A 23,302-nucleotide genomic window follows, 5' to 3' on the forward strand; every position below is an offset into this window, starting at 1 on the left:
TTCTAATCTAACAATTAGTATTTTCGATATGATTACTTATTTAAATGTATACTTTTAAAAGTTCGATGGACAAACGTGGACGTTACCTACCAGTGGCCAAAACCATTTAAGCACCGATGGGTGCGAAACCGCGCCTGACCAGTGGATTAGCGACTTGGAGTTTTCGAAATTTATTTACGTGTCTAACACCCAATTACGGGCGAGTTTCCTATAGAAAGTCCTCCCGTGAGGTATATTTCTCTTTGGCAGATCGCCTAAGAGTTCGTCGCCTTCTTCCACCAATCCAATCCCATACGCGCTTTTAGTGTCCTTGGATACGTGAAAGTAGGAAAGTAGGCCAAGTCAGTAACCGACATTTATTAGGACTTATATTCGAGTATTATAAGATAGAGCATTGTATTATATAAACTAGGAAGTTCCCACCCTTCCTGCAGGTCAGTTCCTTTCTTAAACTAGTTTTAATTCGCCAGATTCTTTCTAACTTATACTCCTCGACCTCCAATATAAATCGATTGACCCGCGGGAGTGCACGGATCAATCGATTTATATCGGATACACTCAAATTGCGGGTTCGTGCCTGAGCAAAGGGCCGGTCACTGGAGTTTTTAGGGTTTTTTTTCACATTTGTAACATTTAAATAGTGGCAGGTTTCCCTCCCGGGAGGCAGATCGCCCACGTGTCGCATTACTGTGTACAAACAACAACAAACAAATAGGTATGTATTACAATAGCTGGTAAAGAAAAAATGATTTATTAGTAAACAATCAAGATAAAAAATGAAATAAAACACTTAATAAACAAAATACATTCATTGTTGGCCCGATGATTGTTTTTTGTCAACGCTTTTCGAGCTACGATGCAGGAATTCCGGGACATGTGCATTAAACGGAACCAACGTTTATAAAGTAATTACGTTAAAACAAGAGAAAAATTTAAAATAAAATGCACTTATTCTTTTCCCTACCATTATCATAATGTTGTACTTTGAACAGGCTTTGAACAGGACGTCCGTATTGTTAACCAAAAGAATATACATCGGTAAAATGGCCATTAGAAAGCCACAAGTAATCCAGTACTGGGGTCCACCATCGGCCGAGTGTGTAAAACTACTGTACACTGTACAGTGACAGTCGGTCGCGGGTTGTTTGTCTTTAGGAGGCAAAGGACCGGCCACATGGAGTTTTCCGGATTTTCTTCATGTCAGTAACACCCAAATAAGGGCCACCTTTCTATAGAAAAATCCTCCCGGGAGGAATCTCTCTCTGCAGATCGCCCATTGTCGCGTTGCCGTGTAGGAATAAAACCAATCCAATACTGGGATATCTGTACGGCCGACGGACATCCGAAGGATAACATTCGGATTTAACAATATTTATAGGATATCCGAATATCCATTACGGATATCTAAGAGACGTTGCTGAGATATCCACTGTTTGAATGTTTGAAATCTTCAGGTGGTCTCCAGAATCTAGAAATAATTTCTTGCGATATAGGCTACGGGTGGCCAGATGCCACAGATGAAAAAGAGGACTCTTCGCTCCAAAATGTAGGACGTCGGGAAAATACAGGACACATACTTTTTCAGCAAGTTGCTAGCAGATATGAGTGTCTTTATTTCTGAACCGGATATAATGAATTAACACTTTTTTAATTAACGATCCTTAATGCAAATATTTTCTTACGAAACATATTTTACATTTGAAATATCGATTTCAAAACAAGGTGTTAATATTGACATCCCCTCGACATTTAATCACCAAAATTTAAATAAAATATGATAAAAGGTGGCATCACTAAATGTTGCCGGGAAAGTTAAGCAACTCGTTGCTGGACTTTTATATCGATTTCTGATGTTCAGTTCTTCGTGGGCGATCTGCCGAGGAGGGATACAACACAGTGGCTTAGCGAACATAACTGGCGCTCCCTTTCCCTTCCACAAACACATATAGTTTGTCTTGGAGACCATTTGGGCGCCCCTCTGCGAGTGGCGCCCGGTGCATGATACACCCCCTTGCTCCCCTCGCTACGCCACTGATACAACAATGATTATAGAGATCCGCTCTTCCCAGGCCCCAAACTCTCGATGGCCATACAACCTATTGCCAGTGTTTAGTTGTTGCGGAGTTTTATTTTATTATGTTACCTCCGAAGCCATGGAGGCCTTGTCTTGTGTACACACGCAACTGTATTAATTTGTTTTGTTTTATTTTATTATGTTACCTCCTAAACCATGGAAGGCTTTGTCTGTTCCCCCCTCAAGGAGCTGTTCATACGGGTTTTGTGTGTTGAGCACCAAGACAAGTTAGCCGTTATGGGGCTCCTAATGCCTCAAGTTGTAGAGGCAGTCATTCTGTACACAACTATATGTTTGTAATTTGTATTTATTGATGTTATACAATTGGCTTTCGGGTGGCACATTGTAGGCTCATATTTCACACTTTCCTGTCATTCTTCTAACTTCTATAACTCTTCATATTTCTCTTTCCAAGGCTATACCTATTGGTGGAGGCCTTCCAATCCTTTGGTAAATGTAAATGTAAATGTTGCGGAGTTCTTTCTTACACAAGTTTATAAAATTAACGGTGCGGTATTTAACACTGTACAAGTCTAGCTATTATTGAATTTTGGGGTCGACCAACACCAAATATCGAAAGAAGTATATTTATGTGGTCCCAGACCTGTAAACGCACGAGTTATTAGGCAAAAATTGAAGCAGACACTACGAATCGTGTTGGTTTTTCTCGTGAGATTTAACTATATGTGTAATCCTGTAATTTCACCCATTCTTGCTGATACGTGCAAAAGGAGGACGAGAACTATAACAAGTTTGCTTATTTTAAGTATCATCTGTCACTACTTGTGTTTAGAATGGCGAAGATACAATTGTAAACAGGAAACGATACGATTTCATATAAACTAAACGAGCGACGAAGTATCGTTTCGCAATATTCCGTAAGCCCGTCAAGTTTGAAATAAGAGGGCATTTCAAACGATTTCGGAATTACAGTGACAAAGAGTAATTTGTTAATATAGTTTAGTATACGTGTATTAAAATATATTCATTTTCTTTCAATTTGTGAAATCTCGAGATAAACTTCCTCATTTATTTAGTAAGAAGGTCATCTGGAAGGTATTTCGTTTTCAGTAATTGCTTCCTTTGTACGCTGGAATGGAAAGTATTTTCGTGATTAGTACCATTTCTCGGAATAATCCCGTTCCAAAGTGTCAGTATATAATGAAAGATTTAAGTCCTTTACTAAGTTGTGCCATATTTAAATTCACTTGGAAAAGTCGGCTACATATAGTCTGGAGTGGGTGCAGCGGGGTGACTCGAACAGAGCTTCAGACAAAGGTGCCTAAACTTTAATTTTTTTCATTAAAAAAAAATAGACTCGCCAGTGACCGAGTGGATAAAACCACCGAACACTAGTCGCGGGTTCGCTCCTGACCAACGTGGAGTTTTCCGGGCTGTGCGATAATTTTCCAAACTTCCCACTCTTGTGTGATGTGAGTAGTGTGCGGACGGGTGTTATTGAACAATAGGACACAATTTTGTCACGTTTTGAGCTAAAAACTCTCTATTAATTCCAGTAGAAGCGCGATCACTTACATGTCTTAATCGCGCCTCTACTGGAAGGGTTTTTCTTTCACGCGGAGTTTTCTGGTTTTTCTTTAAGGTTGCTTGGTTGATCGTTTAATGTTTTCTGGCACAAGAGCCATATAGGCTAAGTTATGCAGTGTTAAATGGTAAAAATATTAAAATTATAATACAGTAATCAGATCTCTTTATACACATTTGTTTACAATACGGTGGAATCTCTCCCAAGTTGCCGTATACCAGGGATTTTCAACCGGTGTGACGCGAAAAATTTTGAAACTTGTTAAATAAGTAGCACAATTTGTGTGTGTGTGTGTGTTTGAGTGCCAAAAAAACTTATTAAATAAATTATTTTTGAAAGAAGGAAGTCCGAACTGCAGAATAAGCGATTGACCCTTCGGAAACGAATAATCGGATGGCCGGGCCATTAAAGTGGCAGCTCGACGCTGTGGAGGACCCGCGATCGAATCCGGACGGGTCGAAAAATCCCGGGAAATTTTTGGGAGAATCCTTCCAGATATGTCGGACCTACAGTTTTGGCATTATGCAAATTACAAAGTCGATTTTTAAGTGAATTGTATGAATTTTTTCCAACAGACAACCCACGGAGTATGTACAGTCAGCAGCCAATGTACATACAATACTGTACTTGTTAGCTTACCTAGTGTTGCCAGTCCTGCAGGTCGGGCAACGTTTATCTTATTCATTCCTAATTTATTTCTTCCCGAAGTTTGTTTTTTCCCCCTTTCCGCCCAAAGACGGCCTTATAATGAAATCTTTGCTACCCAATGGCACCCAATATTTTAACATTTTTTGGCATTAATAATATAAAAAGTTTTTAAAATAAATCTCGTAACAGATGATGCCGCGCATAATTTTTTGCCGGGAAAGTTGTGCAACTCCTTGTTGGATTTTTAAGATTAAACACGTTTCACGCTTAACATCCGGTTCGACAAATTCACTCCCCGTAATTAACCGTTGTAAGACGTTACATATACAGTTATTATGGTTTCAAACATCGCAGCCGAAATAGCTCAGTTGGGAGAGCGTTAGACTGAAGATCTAAAGGTCCCTGGTTCGATCCCGGGTTTCGGCAAATGGTTTAATTTTTTTTCCTTTCATTCATCATATTAAATCGTGATTAGTAAACACATTAACTTCCCTTACGTTAGTATGATCGAGGATGAAATCGATAATACATTTCCCCCCTCGTCCTTGGCTCCGTTTCGCTTGTTTTTGAAATGGTTTATATAAGCCCACGATCACTAAAGCTTTCTTGATACAGCGTTTAAAAATCATTTTAACACTACGAGGAACGACCGACCTGCCCTGAATACTTAGAACAACTTGGTATTTCATCCTCTTTAAGTCAATTCGCTCTTGAAAAAAATCCGAGCCGACCAGGAATCAAAACTTGGATCCCTTATAATGTCTGGAGAACCCAGGTTCGAATCCGGACAAGCAATTCTAGAAATTTTTCACGAGTATTCTGTCCTGGACATACGTTAGACCCTGTCCATCACCGCTCGGTTGCTTCCATTACAGAGAGAACTAGGTAGAGGTTAAATCATGCCATTATGGCTGAATGGGCATGATTTAAAAAAGTTCTCAGAGTAGAACAAGGTTTGATAAAGAACTCACAATGAATATGATTTAAAAGGTGAAATGTGCTCACAAGGCAGAGATAGAAAGATTTTTTGTAGAATTTAGCACTTTTTTAATCACTTCAAATAATAGGTACCGAGGGTCATTTTTATATCCTCCATAGATTTGGCTAGATCTATAATTTAGCAGGTTACAATGGGGTAACGACGTACGGAGTGTTTTAGGTTCCAAATCAAAATCAGATTGGATTCTTAGAGCATGGACTGACTTACTGCTGGAATATGGGTATCAGATAATACTGTATGAAATCTGAACTATTTCTACAATCAAAATTCCATAAATAGATACCCGTCTGATTAAAATATAACAATTGTGATAATGTATTTTGCAATTACACTTCTGCCGATATGCTCTCCGGATAAAATATTTTACACGACTATCATTTTTTTCGTTCGATTAACAAGTAAAAGGTTTGTTCTTAAAATATTTTTATTAATTTTGCTTACATAAAGTATTGAAATTAATTTAATCTTGATTTAACTGTATGTTTATTACTATTATTATATCTGTTCTCAGAGTGTTATAAAAACAATGTAGAGGTTATTGTTCTTAATTTCTGGTAACAAAAATTTTACATTATATTCTATTCATTTTCGTAGTTTCGGTGCTGGATTAAAGTAAAAATTCTCAAACTAAAATTTACCCTCGCATTATATTCTTGTACTTTCGTCCATTATTAGAATCTGCTTATGACTGACGTAAGGTTGCATGGCAGCACCGATGCCTTCTGCAAAGTTGTCGTAGGGTACCAGTTTACAGTTCGGAGCCTTCAGACGTTCGTCTTTTAAAAGATCGCAGATATATTTATACATGGCCTTGCGTTCTTCGCTTTCGGCATTTTCTTTAGTCCAACGCGACATCCAGTATCCCACGACTTTTATGTCTTTGAAAATTAGCACGCTGGTGGGAACCGTGACCGGTTCCTTGGACATTCCTCCGTAAGTCACTATGGTGCCTTTATCCGCCAAATGCCTCATGATGTCGGTGGCACTCTTCCCGCCGACGCAGTTCAGTGCCAATTTGGGTTTGGGAATAGATTTGAAAAAGTCTTTCATCGAAGCCGACCTGAAATTCACAAGAAAATTATTTTAACTTTGTAATTTCGTACGTAATTTAATTACTTAATTATATTTAGTGCTTAAATTTTCAATTTAATAAGAAAATGTGGTTTATTGTAGTATATTTAAAATGATTGCAAGCTTTGTTACCTTGTCAAGGAAGTAAAATTCTTTCCCATCCCAAAAGACAAAAAACTGAGACTTGAGGCAAGATTCGGGAAGGAAATTTGTTCTATTCTTTGAACGTGTGAGCAGAATATCCATAGAATTCAATTTTAAAAAATAGTCGTGCCTCAGGCAGAGAGAGCTTTAATACAACAGATCCGTTATCCGTTCTTTGTAATGATCCATTATAACATGGATCGTTACAAAGAACGTAGCTTGAGGATGTTACACGTAACTTGAGGAACGTAGCTTGTGTACACTAACGAAAACGTTAGTGTACACAATTTAATCACACCCCATGCCGGTTAGAGGTTTTATTGAAGGATTATTTGTATATTTCTCCGGTGTGTGTCGATTATTTGTTTATTTTTAAACATATTCTTCTATCAAATCTATGGCATTACTTCACCAAGATGTGAGAGTATATAACAGTATTCCCTTGAAGTACTACTGCAGATCTTTTTTATAATCACATTGTTATTTCACTTTAACATGAATGAAGCAAAAACTCCAAACCTCTTCTTGTAGCTTATGTGACTTTGTTTTGTACAAGACAGATTTTATAGAAAGTTTTCTCATTTTTAATTGTATGACTGACAAAATAATTTAAAAACTGTGAATATATAAACATGCGTATCCGGCAGATTAGCTACGCCACTCTTGCAGTAGACACAAATGAAGGTCGGAGGAACCTTTATCATTTATATAAAAATGGTCTTTGTCTACCCAATTTTGTGCTGTTCTTGGGACAGTTTATTACTTTATATGAATTTTTAATTGTGTAACCACAAAATTATTTTACAAATGTATATTTAATTCATTCCAATGTAAAATTTTTAAATCTGTTGGCGAATGGTGCATTTGAGGATGAAGTTTAAAAACAGCAAATCTTAGACATGGGCCACCTAGGCTCTTAGATCTTAGACATGCCCAGATATATCCTTGTCAATACTTTAATGAATGGTCTTTGGTTTCAATTTAAGATGTTAGACCATTCATCATACAATATTAGCTTACAGTATATCCATTATTGCGAGCCGCCCGATGCTCTTCTATACCCTTATTGCAGCTCCTACCTTTTTACTTAGTGATAAGTGTCTGACTTTGGTGTGTTTCCTCTGTATACACATATAATGTGTATAGGTTATATATAAAATATCATTCCAATATGAAACAAGGCTCTGTTGTATTTCTGATACACAGCATATGGTTCCTATTGGGACAAGGTCTGACCATCCTGATATATTTGTACAAAAAGGGTGTTGTCGATCTTCAATTGCCTTACACCATTACAACTTCAGAACTCCAAAGATGCTTATAATATTAAATTAAACTAAACAGTGTTGATGGAATTTAACCAAGCCATATTATGTCTAATTAATTATAAAGATACTACACGATTAGATACATTATGGCTTGATTAAATACTGGCGATACTGTTTGTAGTTGTAGGTCAGATTCAGTTTATATGTTTATTAAAAGTGTTTTATTTGTGTTTAACATTTTATGTTAAATTTTAACTGATAAAAATCATATTCACGTTATCAAAAACAAGTCAAATAGCATTTATTATGGATATACTCCATATCAAAAAGTGTTATGTCAAGTGAAAATGTAAGTACAAATAATGAACACGAACTCCGACTTTCCTTTATCGAATGTATATATGAATTAACCAATTGCAACAAGAAAAATGTCAAAAAATTCTTTATCAATTGTTGAAACACAGATAAAATAAATTATCTGTTACGATAATTCAACAATGGCCTTGACGTCAATAAAAGGTTCAAATTAAAAAGCAGGAAAACTTTACAATAACTTTCTTGACGATTTAATAACAAATGAGTTTCTCATTTACATACCGGTTACTTTAATAAACAGTTTATTAAATGTTAAATAGACAATTAACTTCTTTGGCAATGTATTAAATTTAAACTTACCTTACTTCTTCCTCGTTAAAAACGAAATCGGCACCTAGAGAGGTCAGATATTCCTTCACTTCGTTAAAGTTTGGACGTTGTCTGACTACATTAATGGTGTGTATTCGTTGCTGTTTAGCAATCTGTATGACGGCCTGGCCGACGCCGCTGTTGCCACCGTTCTGTATGACCCAATCTCCCGGTTTTAAATCCTCGAAATCTTTTAACATTCTGTACGCCGTGCAGGGATTGACGGCCATAGTGGCAGCACCGATTAACGGAATTTTATTGTCGACCTAAAGAAAAAAAAATCGTAAGAATTAATCTACTAAAAAACAATTTTAAAGCTTTACATCACAGCAATTATGCTGCAAATATATTAATTTGAAGAATCAAAACATAATCAAATTGTCTTAAACAACAAGTAGAGATTTTTTCAAGGTCTCAAGTATATTCGAGGAAAACCTTGAGCAACAGGATATTCAGGATAAGCAATACGTTTTTAACGAGTGCATTAGTGTTGTTTATAAATCATACATTTCAAGACTTCGTTTTAGATTAGAAAACTGATAATTTAGAAAAACTTTCAGAACAGACCAAGATATTCACGTTAAACATGTTTACTACACATTAAAGAACGTTCAATTATATTAAATTAAAATTATAAGGATTAATTAGTCGTAAAATTCGCATAATTAATACTCACCTCTATACATCCCGTTTCTACGCATACTCCATGCGTTCTCCATGTGCCCCAACCGGGTAAGGAAGGTATTATCCACGATCCTACTTTTAAATTCTTTACGTTGGAACCAACCTATTTACGACAAAAATTTTATTGGAATATTTTGAAAAATATAATGAATCTTATGCTATAATTTTATAAGTGATTATAAAGTTTATGTATTACTTAAAAGTATATTTTCCAGAGATTTAAAACCCGAGTAATTTTGAGCCTTGCTGGTTTATCTTTGGAGTCTTATACATAAATTGCCGTCAAAAGGAACAAACGCTAGCTTTCTATTAAAAAGAGATTTCCACGTAATCTTAAAGGCAGGTTTATACAGCACGACTACCGCGGACATTTTGTTTTACCCAAAAACACAGACAAGGTTCAGTCGCAATTCACGCTTATACACTGCAATAGAATATAACTTGCGTGCAAGAGCATTTGTTTCTTTCAAGGATGGCGAGAACACGATCTAACATGTGATTAATCTTGTCGTTGCATTATTAAATGATTGGTTTGATAAAACAAGATTAATCACAACAATGTCAAACCAAGGTTACAAATTTGTTCAGATGAGGCACCGAGGTGTCGGGCAGAAAAATGTCAGCAACAGTCGCATGGTATAAACTAGCCCGGAGGCACAAACACTCGAGGAAATCCTGCTAACTTATCTGTAGAGTTAAAAAAGTGTTATATCTTTGTAGATAAGTTGGCAAGGTTTGAATTTCTAAACGTTTGTGTAGACAACAGGGCGGTCAAGGCAGTTAAGGAATCGACACACTAGCCCGAGAGACCCGAGTTCGAGTCCCGATAGAATCCTCGGTAATTTTCGTGCAACTTCTGGCCTAGATGAGTCTGATCTTACCCCGCGTCATCTGGTTACTATATTGCTAGCTATCAAAACCTCTAATGGGCCTGTTATAAGGGTCTTCATAGTAATCATAGAGTAGAAAGGATTGATGTAATAAACAATCATATTTTTTTTTTATTCAATCATAAAATTGTTTTCAATAATATTTCTATAAGCATTTCAATTTTTTAATCGGACTCTTCTGTATTCAAGGTTACTCAATTCACATTCACTAGACCTTGAAGGTATTCGGCAAATGAATAATTTTATATGCCGACATTCGTATAAGCATTTCTTTAAGACATTCAAAAAAGAATCTTAAATAAACGTTTACACGAATTTACTTTTTATTCGTAAAATAATACGAATAAATGATAGATTTCGAGAAGTTTCTAAATTGAACTTAGTACTACATGATAATTTTTATCTTATGATCTTATCTGATAATAAATATTATGTAAAAATGAAGTTTAAAGTGATTAAAAAATATGTTTTTGGATGATAAACTAAATCGAATAATAAAATAAGCAAATAGTTAAATTCTGATAGAACTGTATGAAATATTTTACACACACAAAATAGTTTTATCTATATTCAAAAATCAGAAAAGCCACTTTAATGTTTAGTTATGTAATGCAGGACAAACACAATAGACAATACTAGCTGCTTCGCTGCCTACAGTATACATCCGACCATCTAAATTGGACAGAAAAAAAAAATAATAATAATAAAACAATTATATTTAATCTAGAACTGTACCTCTTACTGTCACATACATCATCACTGCGTTAGTTACGAAATGTTATTGGATAAGAAGATAATGTTGGAACACATTTCAAAATTTATGTGTACGTTATTCGTATTTCTAGTTTCCATCTTTTTACTGCAATGACAGCTTTCTTTCTCGACAATGGAAGTCGATGTCAAGAACTAACAATACTTCGTCTTCCTCTATAATTATTAATTGAATAGTATATTATAATCTTGTCCGGGTAGCCGACATTTTCTTATCTGTTATGTAAATTGGTTTCTACCGTCCGTAAAACATTACAATTAACTATGCACTTTCATTTTTTTTTTCTTCCTGGATGTTATATATAACAGAGGGAAAATATTGCAATTAGTCAAAGAATCACCCCCCAAGATTTTTACAGGTTCGTTCACCCGTTTTGAAGCTTAACTCGTCAAAAATGTCCGAAATTTTGCAGGCAGGTTTGCATATTAGGGGGATTGGTGCTGTTAAATTTTAGTGGTTAAAAGTGAGCGGGTGGAGAGATAAAGGGAAGTCATATGTCGTATCTTGAATATGGTTATACTTAATGATGATTTTACACGTTATTAGCATTTACAATGTTTTTATTATACTTGTCTCTACCATCAAAATTATGCCTTTTACCGTTTTCTGATTTTTGTCTTCCAGAGGTACACGTTTTCTTCTTTAACTTCTAAACCTAGATTTAAACTTGCATGAAATTGTCTGATAATGCATGTCTCGATAACACAATTTCCTATAACACACATCTTATCACCTGTGCTGTAAAGGACTCCACTGTAGTATACAAGAATAGTTCAATTTCCATTTGTTGAAAAACACTAATTCTTAACCTTTAACATATGGCTAAATCAATAAATAAGGTTAATCATTTCAATAATTTTAACAAATATAAATAAACTAAGTCAACTGCTGGATTATTCTTAGGATATTCTGATAAGGTGACCTTGTACAGTTTGATTCTAAATTAAGCACATTTAAAGACAAAGATCAGATCGGAACCCCGATAATTCGACCAATAACGTGTCTGTCCGGTTCAGAGCTGATCTTTCCCCTCAATTTTCTATCTATTTAATAGTATTTATAGTTATTTAAGTTTAAAATGGAGATTGCTTTTTTCCTGTTGTTATAACCTTTGTAAACTTAAAATTAATATAACTAAATAGATATGAGATTAACGATGTAATTAGTAACATAACGAGTTATTAAAATTAACTCAGTAACAAGAAACTGTGTTTAGGTAGTAGCAGGTTTCCTTCCTGTAACAAGAAAAAGCAGTTATCGACAAAGGATAAGCCAATATCAAATTAAGATGCCGACTTTAACAATATAGTAGACAGTACATTCTTCTACACCTCTTTTTCTAGTTATGCGACAATCGTATGACCTGGCAGAATTCTTTGCCTTCTAAAGTACACTATCACTAATCAAATGTAATAAGAGTAAACAAATGCCAATTATAATGGCTAGACGGCCAAGAAAGGGCATTCTGTTTCTGCAAACAATCCCGACTTGGATCCGGTCAGATTCTTGAGGATTTTTCGTGGTAGTCTGGTTCGAATATGTTAGGGATTCACTACTTGCATTTGCATTCAAACATTTTTGTGAACGTCAACAACCCAAACACAGACAAAATTTACATGAAAGTGACGCCACAATATTCACAAACAACATACCTAAAATGCACGCATGACTTTAGTTTTTGGATTTGGATATTATTTTTGTACAAGCTAAGACCCAAATATACGACAAATCCCTACTATTTCTAAGACACGCACGCACGTATACAATATAGTTTTGTGTATCTAAAAGCCTTTTACCGGTGCGCATATCATCACTGTTAAGGTTCAAAAACGTTCGTAACTAATTGGTTTAGAGTGATGATACGTGCACCGGTAAAAGGCTTTTAGATACGTGAAACTGTACTGTTCTCTGGTGTAGATATAGCACGTATACAATTTTCATAGAAGAAACACAAGTGCTAAGATTATCAAATTTCTTTCCTAGTAGAACAAGCTTTGACTATATTTGCCCACTGGCGGCCGAACAAACGAAACCGCCAAATACCGGTAGTCGGCGGTGCGTTCGTACCCGGCCACGCGAGTTTTCTGGGTTTTCCTCATGTCAGTAATGTCGAACTACGAGGTAGTTTCCGACAAAAGGCCTTCCTCCGGGGCAGATCAACGACATCGCATTGTGACAACCGAATAAACCTGTATATTTGTTGACATTCATGTGTCTCCCAATAATGTGTGGTCGGCCCGCTGTGAAACTCGTTCCCACAGACCGCACGGCGCCGACGCTCCCGTCGGACACGTTTCATCCGTTTCTACGCGGGCATCACAAATAGGGTATTTGTACCTGCAAAAGTAATCGGTGGACACAACAAAGGTCCATGTTTACATTATTTTTACATTAAAAACATGTCTTTTTGCTGTAGGTATTTATAATTAGACAAAAATCCTTAATCAAATACATGCAAATGTTAATACCTCCACTACTTCCCCGACTCCTTCGTTACCTCCGATTGCCGGAAACGTGGGTTTCAGCGCGTAAGTTCCCTGAATCATATTAATATCGGCCGGGTTTATAGGAGCAGCCAGCATCTTAATCAGAACCTCGTTACCTTCGAGCTTCTTAAGGCTCTGCTCTTCCTTCTTGATAACCTTCAAAGGCTCGCCGTATTCCCTATAGACTAACGCCGACATCATCCTCCTACAGAATCGCAGTGGAGAATGCCAACGTACCGACCTCAACGTTACCTCGACCAAACTCACGTGTGCCATGTTTACCGAAAGCGACACCTGTCGACGAAATATAGCAGCAAAATATCTTCTGTTTTACGTATTTAAAAAGAAACGTTTACGAAAGTAAAATTTAATTATAATTACTATAATTAAATATTTAAAAACGTTTAAATAAATTAAATTCGACGTTTCGCGACGCTTTAATTAAGGGGGGCGAGACGTGACGTAATTAAAAATAAGCACGCGATTTGAGAATTTATATTTTGAAATCGAATTAAATTTCGTATTATTTACTTAATTATATTTTTATAATAATTATGGTGAATTTTAATAACCATTGCGTCGTCGAATACGAAACTAAGCGGATCGGATACTCTCGTCAAATGCGGGTGTTGACGGAGCAAAGAAAATGGAGATAAGTCAGTCGTACTTGTTTTCCGATAAATGGTGTAGAAAAGGCATCTGAAAGCGGTGAGTCGGGCGCTTTAAGCTATAATAAAGGCCCGTAATTCGTTTACGAAACGTCACACGGGTCCCCACCGACGTACTTTAAGCGCCGATTCTTTAACCCTATTTGCCGGGTGTCCGCCTGGTTTACTTTTCCTTTTTTTTTTTTTTTTTTTTATTGTTTAAACTACGGAATAACCTTTCGTGTTTTGTTTGTCTTAATGGTTAATCGATTGGTTTATCTTTGTGTTGCCCGCAGCGCGAGATTTGGCGGGTGCGCGATCCGTTTCCGTACGTTTGTAATTGTTAACGCGTGTGTAATGGATTAATTTAATTACAATACGTCCGGTGACGTCGGCAGTGTGACGTTTCGTGCATAATTAATGAGCTCCGATCGAAGCGACGGATTGTTTCGGTTTTTGATGTGTATACGTTATCTAGTGCGTGTTTCTACGTTTATCGGTGCTTAAACGTATGGTAGAACTTAGAGACGAGTGTCCTTATTGCGCTAATTGTCACGATTACTTACCGGGACAATCCGGAAAGATATCCGTTCGGACCGACTTGCTCGCGATCGGTCGAAGTTCCGAGTTTTAATTTTATATACCGCTTCGTATTTGGAGAAGATTTGTTTCGTGCTGCTCGGTCTGCAATCGGTTAGTTACGAAATACCGGGCGTTCGAAAAGTTACCGTGCAGTGAGAAATTTGTAACGACGTTAGTTACGTGCATGGCATTGCAGACGAGACCCGTGAGTGGTAAGTCTCGCAATTCTCTTTGCAGTAGAGAGCATTACCGCTCTCTTGCGGACCATAGTTTCTGTAAAACGTCTTTGCCGACGGCGGAATCTGCCCCGCTACGTCCCCTCCGGATTTCGGGGGCTCTGGGAATCATTTCTGGCATTTACCGTAGGAGAGACTGTAATGTCATACGTAAAACTTTACTTTTAACTCGTATGCTTCTTTTTTAAATTATAACCTGCAAATTATGTATTGTATTGTTTATAGAATTACAAAGTTGAATTTTTTGTTTGTTAATAGACCATTACTAATTGCTGTTTTTTGAACAGTTTTTTTGTTTTTTATTGCTTGATTATTTTGAGACGAATATTCTATTCTAATAAATTACCATAATTATTAGCAACCAAATTATTAGAATAGGTTAGAAAGTGCGTCCCGCTGTTTCCTTGCTGGAATCAGAGACGAGCCGCCATCTTGGCACCAAGGGTTACATTAACCTAATTCTCTAAATAGATACTTGAGCTTTAGTAAATTTACGGTTTATATATTGAATATTTTAAAATATTAAGGTGTAATTGGCTTATTGATTTTATAAAATAAACTTTTTACTTATTTTAGGATTGCTAAACTCGTATTTTAATTTTACCATTATCGTAAATGTTAAAGTTATAGGTCATAAACTAGGAAATTTAAGGTACGGAAAACATAGAATTATCCTGTAAAACTCGATATCGTTCGTAAATCGCCAAACCAGTTTCGAATCTATTAATTCCAAAGTTACGTTTTAATTTACGAATTACTTCTCGTAATATCGTAAAATCCATATTTATAGTATTTAAATTTTGTCCCTTATTAATTATACCGTGTTTTTATAATCTTTTCTCGTCGAAATGTAGCAAACTTTTAAGAAAAATTGTGCCGAATCACTTCATTTTACTGTAAAATTCGATTTATAATGATGTTACTTTAAAAATTTTTTTTTTGTTGTGTCCGTAGAGGAAAATGGTGCGTAATAATACGATCGGTTGCATTTAAAGCCCGAGATTTTACACTTGATTACTTGCAGCAGTTAACATTTAAAGTTCATTAGGTCAGGACATTTTCTTGTGATAAGTAAACATATAAAGCAAATAACTGGAATAGATGCCAATTTTCGTTTTAACAACTTTTTAAATATAAATATAACATTTAAAAGCATTCGCAATTGATAAAATTCCATCTTACACTGGTTTTTGTGCCTTACAGATAAAAAAAAATCTCTCTTCACAATACGAAAACCCCATTTTTTTCCTAGAAATAGTTTTAAAATTATCTAGTAGTAAGATTAATCAAATGCTGTAAAAAATCATTAACAGACATTTTGAAGCTCAATTAGTTTGCTGTTTAAATAAAACGGAGTAACTTATCTATTCCTGTTTCCTGTTTCGTTTAGTCGACTCGAACGCTCTGTTTTTATTTGATTATATAATTATCTTGATGTGATATTTAATTACTAAACACGTCGAGTAAATATCCATTAAAGGAATTTATATGTACAGAATTCCCTTTTCTATGAAGATACGTTCCTAGACTCCTGGTGATGTCTGATACGATGAATCAATATCGTACCGAGCTAGTTTTTTTCTCTATACATACCCATAATAAAGTTTAATTTATAAATTTTGCATGGTAAGAAATTAACAATAGGAATTAATAATAAAAGTTGTGTAAATATAGCCTCGATATATTTCTTTCCTTATTAAGTCACAATCTAACCTTTAAAAAGGAGGACTTTACAGCTTCTCTTTGGCATATCATCACTTTGGGGACCTTATTTAATGAAATAAATGTTACTCGAATGCCGACACCACGATACCACAAGAGCCGATCTGGCAACGAAGATGGCTACTAAGCGACTAACGTTCGTTCCTTATATGGCACGTATATTCCGGACAAAGGAGTAATTCACGTTTCGGCTGGACGGCACGAGAATTTGGTGTGGTACTCGCAATGGTATACAATTTAAAATCCGAGCCCGAGTTGTTTATCGGTGGAATCTTCTTCTTAATATTTTTAGTTTGTGGTTAGTAAACAGGCTGATCCTGGAAGTGGAACAATCTAGCAGACTGCTTCATCACACATTTTATTAATCACGTAAAGTTCGTTCGATTTTACCACGCGTATATGTTCATCGCAGTGGACGCAAGCCAGAACTTCATTGGTTTTAAAGTACGATTTGAATTCCGTATTCACTTTAATTTTCTATTGTTTCATATCGTGTAATCTGAGGATGTCTGATCGATAAGGACAAAAACGTTTGTTACATTAAATATTTTTGAGTTTATATAACTTGTTTTGTATAAAACTATGCTTTTGTGTTTATATAGTTTGGTGTAAGGTTTGTTTTTGGATAATATATGCCAGTTCTTAGGATCTTTACTTAATTTTTATATTCATAAATTAGATATATAAAGTACCAAAGTTATAACATGTTTTTAGCTATATCTTTTGGATAGATGTTAAAGTTTAAGAGGATTTACCGCGAAAGAAAAATGTATTTTCTATTAACTCGTGCCGATATCGAAAGTCAAGCATAATTTATAGTCTTTTTTAACTTTCTCGGAGAGAATATATAATTAAAACAAAGTAAATAGACAATGTAGACAAAAATAAAAATTAATTTTATGATTGCATCGAACGGGATAAGAAAACGGCGTCTTTGCGTTCCACTCGTTAAGTTATTTAATAGAATTGTAGACGTATCTTAACGACGTAAGTTACAATTAAGACAGTGCGATATAATTAAATACATAGGAAAAAGTCATGTTTTGACTACGGTGAATACGTTGTTACAGAATTTTATTTTCGTTATTTTATATCTCCGTTTTTTGATTGTTTTTACTTGTAAAATACAATATTTTATTGACCTCTGATTTTTTTTGTGACTTTTGTGGATGTTGTTTGAGCGTTTATCACACACGTTTCCAGTTTACGGACGGGTAGATAAGACTGCTAACACCCATTTTAATAGTTGTCCTAGATTCGTTGGTTCGAAATTTTTAGTTTTGTTAAGGTCATTATCCTGGTAGGATGCGTATTGAACGATTTTTGTATTACCGATCTAAAAATAACTAAAATTTATATAATGTTGAGGAAAGAGACCCGGTTAATAAGGTAAATTATCTGATTTAATTTAGTATTTAAATTGAATGTAATTTTAATACAAGTTTAATTTCAAATACGGGAATTATTGTTAATAGCCGAAAAATTTATTAAAAATAACTCTGTACGAGGGTTTCTTATATACATCTCGTCTTAAATATATAAAAGTTCAAGTAACGGTGTACAGTAAAACTTCTCTAACTCCAAGCTCCAAGGGGCAGGAAAAAACTTAGAGAACAATAGAGTAAAAAATGTCAATTCTGAATAAATTTGTATTTTTATCTCTCTTGCATTATATAAAGAATCTTTGATACTTTTTCTTGTTTTAAACGGCCCGTATAATGCCTTTCGGCAAAATGTTTGACGTAACTAACGGAATTGAACAGTTTTACGGGCACATCTTGTCGAGATAAATCGAGAGGGCCTCTCGCTTTGGACTGGAACGTTGTCCGAAAATTGGTGTCGAAGAGTAGATACGACTAACCGTCCGAAAATTTCGTGGAAATCCAATAATTACGATCACTTTGGATAGAATAAATATTAAAATTCGAGTCGGAGAGATTGAAATTAACATAAATTGGTGTCGGGAGACCATGAAAAACTTTGACTTTGAGAAAATTTGAATTAAGAATTTCAAGTTGGAGACATTAAATCCCTATGCTATTCCATCGACACCTATCGAGTGCTTCATTTCTTTCGAGTTAATTAAATATTCGAGTTAGACGTTTCAGTTAGAGAAATTTTACTTTATTTGAGTTACTATTGTTTTTCCTTTTGGATACTATTAAATATCGAGTTTGAACGAAGACATGGGAAAAATTCAATAATGTGCCGAATTTAGGGCGAATCAGTTTACTCGTAATAATAAATACAAAATTGTTTAATTGTAGAAAACATTACATTTTGTAATTTATACAAAAAAGAAAATTACAAAACTAGTATAAAGGGAGTGGATCTGTTCTCTCGGCATTGACCCGATAACGGAGAAAACTTGTAGGGATTCCTAATAAACACGTCGTTAACATGCGTATCCATTAAATATGATTTGCGGAATGCCTAGTTTGTCGTGAAATAAATTTCTTATTTATTTTTAAACAAGAATTATTTGAATTTAGAATACAGGTTCTTTGTTCATTTTCAAGCTTTACTTTGTAGATATTTTGAATAATTCTCTTTTGAATGAATGTAGTAACGACCGAATTTACATTTGTATTTTTAATTAAAAGAATTTATAATAGAATTAACCTTCCGTCTGATATTACAGTGCTTAATTGAAATTAGTTTCCATGCATTTAAATTTTCTAAATAAAATTTTATAATACATTACAAATAAAATATCCCGAACAATGCTTTATACATACATAAAATTGACTATGAAAGTTTATTGCGAAATTTATAAGTAATAAAAATTTATTTCGATTCAAGATAATTGTTTACGAATATCTTCCGATAAAATTTTATGTGAAATAAAAGAATTTATGTTTCGGAGTTCCTTTTACATATCACCCGACGAACCGCACAACTTCCCTGTGTTAGAATCTCCCAGGGAATTGGCTTAGTTGGTGTTTCGGTTACTGTTTGCTGTGTTCTGCCAGTTGTTTTGTACGGTCACATTCGCCTTTCTACTTTCTGGTTATCACTTTTGTTTATGATGTAAATTTTGATTACTCAATTTTAATCTCTTGCTTTTGTCTTTGTCCTATTTTTTTCTTTTTTCGATAAAACTGCATCCAATGATTTAATAAACAAGTATACAAACAATAGACAATGACATAGCAGTGTGTTCAAGATCAAACAATGGAATTGAAATTGGCTATCCGACAGGCTTTATGCCGGCGACAGTGATAATAGCAGAGAACATAAACTACTTTGTGTTTTTCGGGTGTATTGGCATGCATTTCTATAAGAGATCCTATTTAAAATTGGTATGAATTGCAGGCTTAAAGCAAATAAAACTTCATTAATGACAATAATTTGAATATATAATTAAATATTGCTACATTTCCAAGCTATTACAATAATTTTTTTAATGCTAAATTGATGTAGCTAGTTAATTTTATTAAAACATTCGCGAAACGGCAACACGCTTATTACTAATCAAATTCCACAATAATTTATAGCAGTATAAAAGTCCCAAAAGATACATGCGTTAGAATAATAAGTTTTATATACACAGGGTCTTCCAAAATGAATGAAATCATTTTTAAATTACTATAATTATGTTGTTATCTGAGAAGTAAGCGACATATGCTAATCAATAGAGTTTTGTCTCCTGTCCACATTTAAATCTCTCTTCTACTAGATCTAGGAGGCACCGTAAGTGAAAATACAATTCTGCTACAGAGAAAATGTTTCGTGTTCTGCGGTTTGCAAAACTGGAATTGCTCGTTGCTAGTCCAAAGGGGCCGTAGAATTGTAGCTGCCACGGGAGGAGAGACTGTGTGTTGTCGATAAAAATGCATTTCTCTCTCTCTCTCTTCAAATAAAGCTGTAGTCTAAATTGGCCGACGAATTTTAAGGTAGAATCAAACACTTCGACTATCCAAACTACGGTATTATATCTCTGCTAGTAGAGAATAACTGAAGATACCAAATGCTATTTAGTGTTATCTGTAACGCTATCAGTCTCTCTCTGTTCTGTTAGTACTGTTACTTTCTTAATGTGGACGTGCATTTAAGGTCGATCGTTGTTAACTTTCTAGAATGGCTTATGATTTAGTTCAATAAGTAAATTGGAGACAAGATAAAACATTTAATTAAAAGTAAAGAAAAGGAAATATAATGATATAATTGAGCTGTGCATCTGGAATTGTAGGTAAATTTGTCTTTAATTTGTCTTATCCCATTGTTATAGAACATATTTAGTATAAAGCTAGACGATTCATCGTATTATCGAGCTATAATACGGCTGAGTTAATGATTATATACAAAGTAATTTGTCTAGAAGTAGACGGTTAAGCTGCCGTCACGATAATTATAATTTAGAATTTCTAATAACTAACTTACCCTTATTATAGCCCGACGATTCGGCAGATTGTCCGGCTTTAATCAAAAATCGGGTTTGTATTATTATCATATATATATATATTTATTAAAAAAATTATTCAGTGACACGACTGCTCATTAACAAGGAAAAATTGAAAGAGGGTCGACTTAAATTAATTTCACGATTAATAAATTCTTGCGGAGGTTTTTAAATTAAAATTTCCCAACGTAACGTCGACACGCCAATTAATTTATTAACCGTTTATTAATAAAAAATCAAGGTCGGATTTGTTTTTATAGATTCTTTACTCCGTACGGTATGCTATTTGCACGAATTATTTTATACGGTATTTGTAATGTTATAATTGAGAAAAAAATCTAATATTTATATATCAAATAATTTATATTTGATAACTGATAACATTTATAATCTGCAAGATTAATTCTTTGGCAAATGTTTTGTAACTGCAAACGTAACTCGACACTAGTATACCAGCAGATGTTTTACATTATGTCCTATCGGTAGTGGTTAACGTAGACGATAAAGATTTAATTCTACTCGACGATAAATTGTCGGAGCGAGAGTTAAATTATTATTTAAGATGTATGTAAAATAGTGTTTAACAAGTTATATTTATTTTACTAGATTTAATAATAGTAAGTTGTTAATAAATAGAATATTATTTACGCACAGGTAATTTTTATTTCGTTGCATATTAAAACTATGTGATTTTTAATATATTTTACTAACGAGACACGTAATTATTTTTTGGCCGTTCTCATTAGCAAATTATCTATTTATAAATTCGTGCGTGTACACGCAAAACACCTCACACGCGCAATATGTGCATGCGTACAAGGTGTTTCGTGCGTGTTATAGTCAATAACTCGGATGCTTTTGATAAAAAAAATTCATAAGTTTATTATTTTTTAATACAGAATCCAAAGCTATAAAAAAAAATTAGGGGGTTGTCTGAAATTTCAGAGTTGTCCTCCCGTCTCACCCAGAAGGGAGGATAGCAAAGATTTATTTTTATGAAATTAAAAAGGTTCTTCGAAAATATTAAACTTTTATTCTTATCGATCTTCTTATTAGGAGCATTAATTCCGAGTTATTGACTTGTAACGCCTTATTCGAAACATCCCATATATGCATGCACGCATGAATACATTGTGTGTGCATGCGTACACGTGCGTGTTCATATAAACTATACTGGCATAACTCATTCTTATGAAATGTTTGTGTAGAGATAGTTCACAAATGCTAAAAAGCAACGTTTGAGTAGAAGCAGACTTCTCCGTAAAAAATGAAATGGGATAGTTGAAAGAACGTGTCAAATATGTTACTGAGCATTTGATTATTATAAGCGTTGTATGCCTATTTTTATTAACTTGCTTCAAATTATTTTCGTAAGTTTAAACATTTCCTTTAGCCTTGCCATTGTTGATTCTTCACTAATCTTTAATAGTTATGTATAGTTATTTCATCATTAGGAATGTACAGACGAGTATTCTGCTGGATTAAGTCAACCAAAAATTTGTATTTCTCTACAGAAATACTTTTAGTTTTCTCGAATTCCTCGTCGTCTCAAGCAGAACAGTTAATCAATCAATACGTATAAAATTAAACTTGTTTACACTTAAGTTACAACATAAATATGGTGTGTTGTGATGTAAAACATTCGGGCTGGACTACCAAAGACAGTTAAGGGTGAAACCGCTGGTATAATTTATCAATATATTATTTATATGGCCACAATTCTAGGATATGTGAATATTGCAAATTCATTCTAACGTATTACTTTATTCATAGACAGTCCTACGTATACTATTTTATTCGATACAATAAATTTTAATTATTCGCTTCTGAGAATAGTAAATGTGGAATTGTTTATCAATTTTCGAATATATTCGTGCTAATGATCTTCATAATAATTATACGAATGGCATATTAAGATAAATGTGGAACGTGATTCTTAATACAGTCATATTTAACTTAAAATAGTAATCGACACAGTTGTTTGATAGATAGGAATACGTGCACGCGTATTGATTACCGCACGTCTCGTTTCATTAAAAAATCAATAATGTGCGATTCACTTTATTCTTATAACCTTAATCCAGATACAGCTATTGATTGTAGTGGTTAAGTATAAGAAATAAAATATACTTTGGCCTGTTTTAACTACACTACTATGAATATCAAGTGATAATGTTTAGTTCGACAATTCTAGACATATGGTTCGTACCGGGCAGTCTGCGAACCGACCTAGTCTCGTTTCTGAAATGCAGTTCTGTCTGTTTAGCCGGAGAGAAGTATTTTCATGCATTTCGTCTTTTATGTTAGCTTACCGGATGGATAGTACTTTTCCACACGACCTGTCATTATTTAAGGTAATGTTTACTGGATAAGGAGCGGACAGGGCATAGGCGGTCTGCGGATTGTTGCTTTCGAGAGCTATTGGTTTAGTCACTATAAATAACTC

The 23,302-nt window shown here is 34.5% G+C and overlaps 2 protein-coding genes and 1 non-coding gene across 9 annotated transcripts in view; 2 read left to right on the forward strand and 1 right to left on the reverse strand.

The window, feature by feature from the left end:
* The first annotated feature begins 4,621 nt into the window (after window positions 1–4,621).
* Window positions 4,622–4,694, forward strand: TRNAF-GAA (transfer RNA phenylalanine (anticodon GAA)). The gene has a single exon. It is a non-coding gene; the product is annotated as a tRNA-Phe (tRNA).
* Window positions 4,695–5,840: 1,146 nt separating this feature from the next.
* LOC136987182 (enoyl-[acyl-carrier-protein] reductase, mitochondrial) lies at window positions 5,841–13,555 on the reverse strand. Its single transcript, XM_067284873.1, has 4 exons — window positions 13,250–13,555; window positions 9,112–9,222; window positions 8,427–8,701; window positions 5,841–6,328 (listed from the first exon to the last, which is right to left on the reverse strand). The coding sequence occupies exons 1-4, from the start codon at window positions 13,541–13,543 to the stop codon at window positions 5,914–5,916; spliced, it is 1,095 nt and encodes a 364-aa protein (XP_067140974.1). The 5' UTR covers window positions 13,544–13,555; the 3' UTR covers window positions 5,841–5,913.
* A 272-nt stretch (window positions 13,556–13,827) lies between these two features.
* Dap160 (dynamin associated protein 160) overlaps window positions 13,828–23,302 on the forward strand; it is a 46,710-nt gene continuing 37,235 nt past the window's right edge. For all 7 annotated transcript variants that reach the window (XM_067284963.1, XM_067284964.1, XM_067284966.1 and 4 more), the window contains exon 1: window positions 13,828–13,975. The gene's annotated coding sequence lies outside the window, so the exon portion shown is untranslated. The remainder of the gene's footprint in view (window positions 13,976–23,302) is intronic.

The sequence above is a fragment of the Centruroides vittatus genome, unplaced genomic scaffold (genome assembly GCF_030686945.1).
Source record: "Centruroides vittatus isolate TY-2023 unplaced genomic scaffold, ASM3068694v2 scaffold_149, whole genome shotgun sequence".
Classification (NCBI taxonomy): Eukaryota; Metazoa; Arthropoda; class Arachnida; order Scorpiones; family Buthidae; genus Centruroides; species Centruroides vittatus.

Excerpts from the sequence above, each read along its gene's own strand:
- LOC136987182 (XM_067284873.1), bottom strand. The coding sequence starts at position 13,543 with ATGGCACACGTGAGTTTGGTCGAGGTAACGTTGAGGTCGGTACGTTGG. Across the intron at positions 9,223-13,249 it reads GAGTCGGGGAAGTAGTGGAG|GTTGGTTCCAACGTAAAGAA; the intron begins GTATTAACATTT and ends TGTCGTAAATAG. Across the intron at positions 6,329-8,426 it reads TTTAACGAGGAAGAAGTAAG|GTCGGCTTCGATGAAAGACT; the intron begins GTAAGTTTAAAT and ends TGTGAATTTCAG.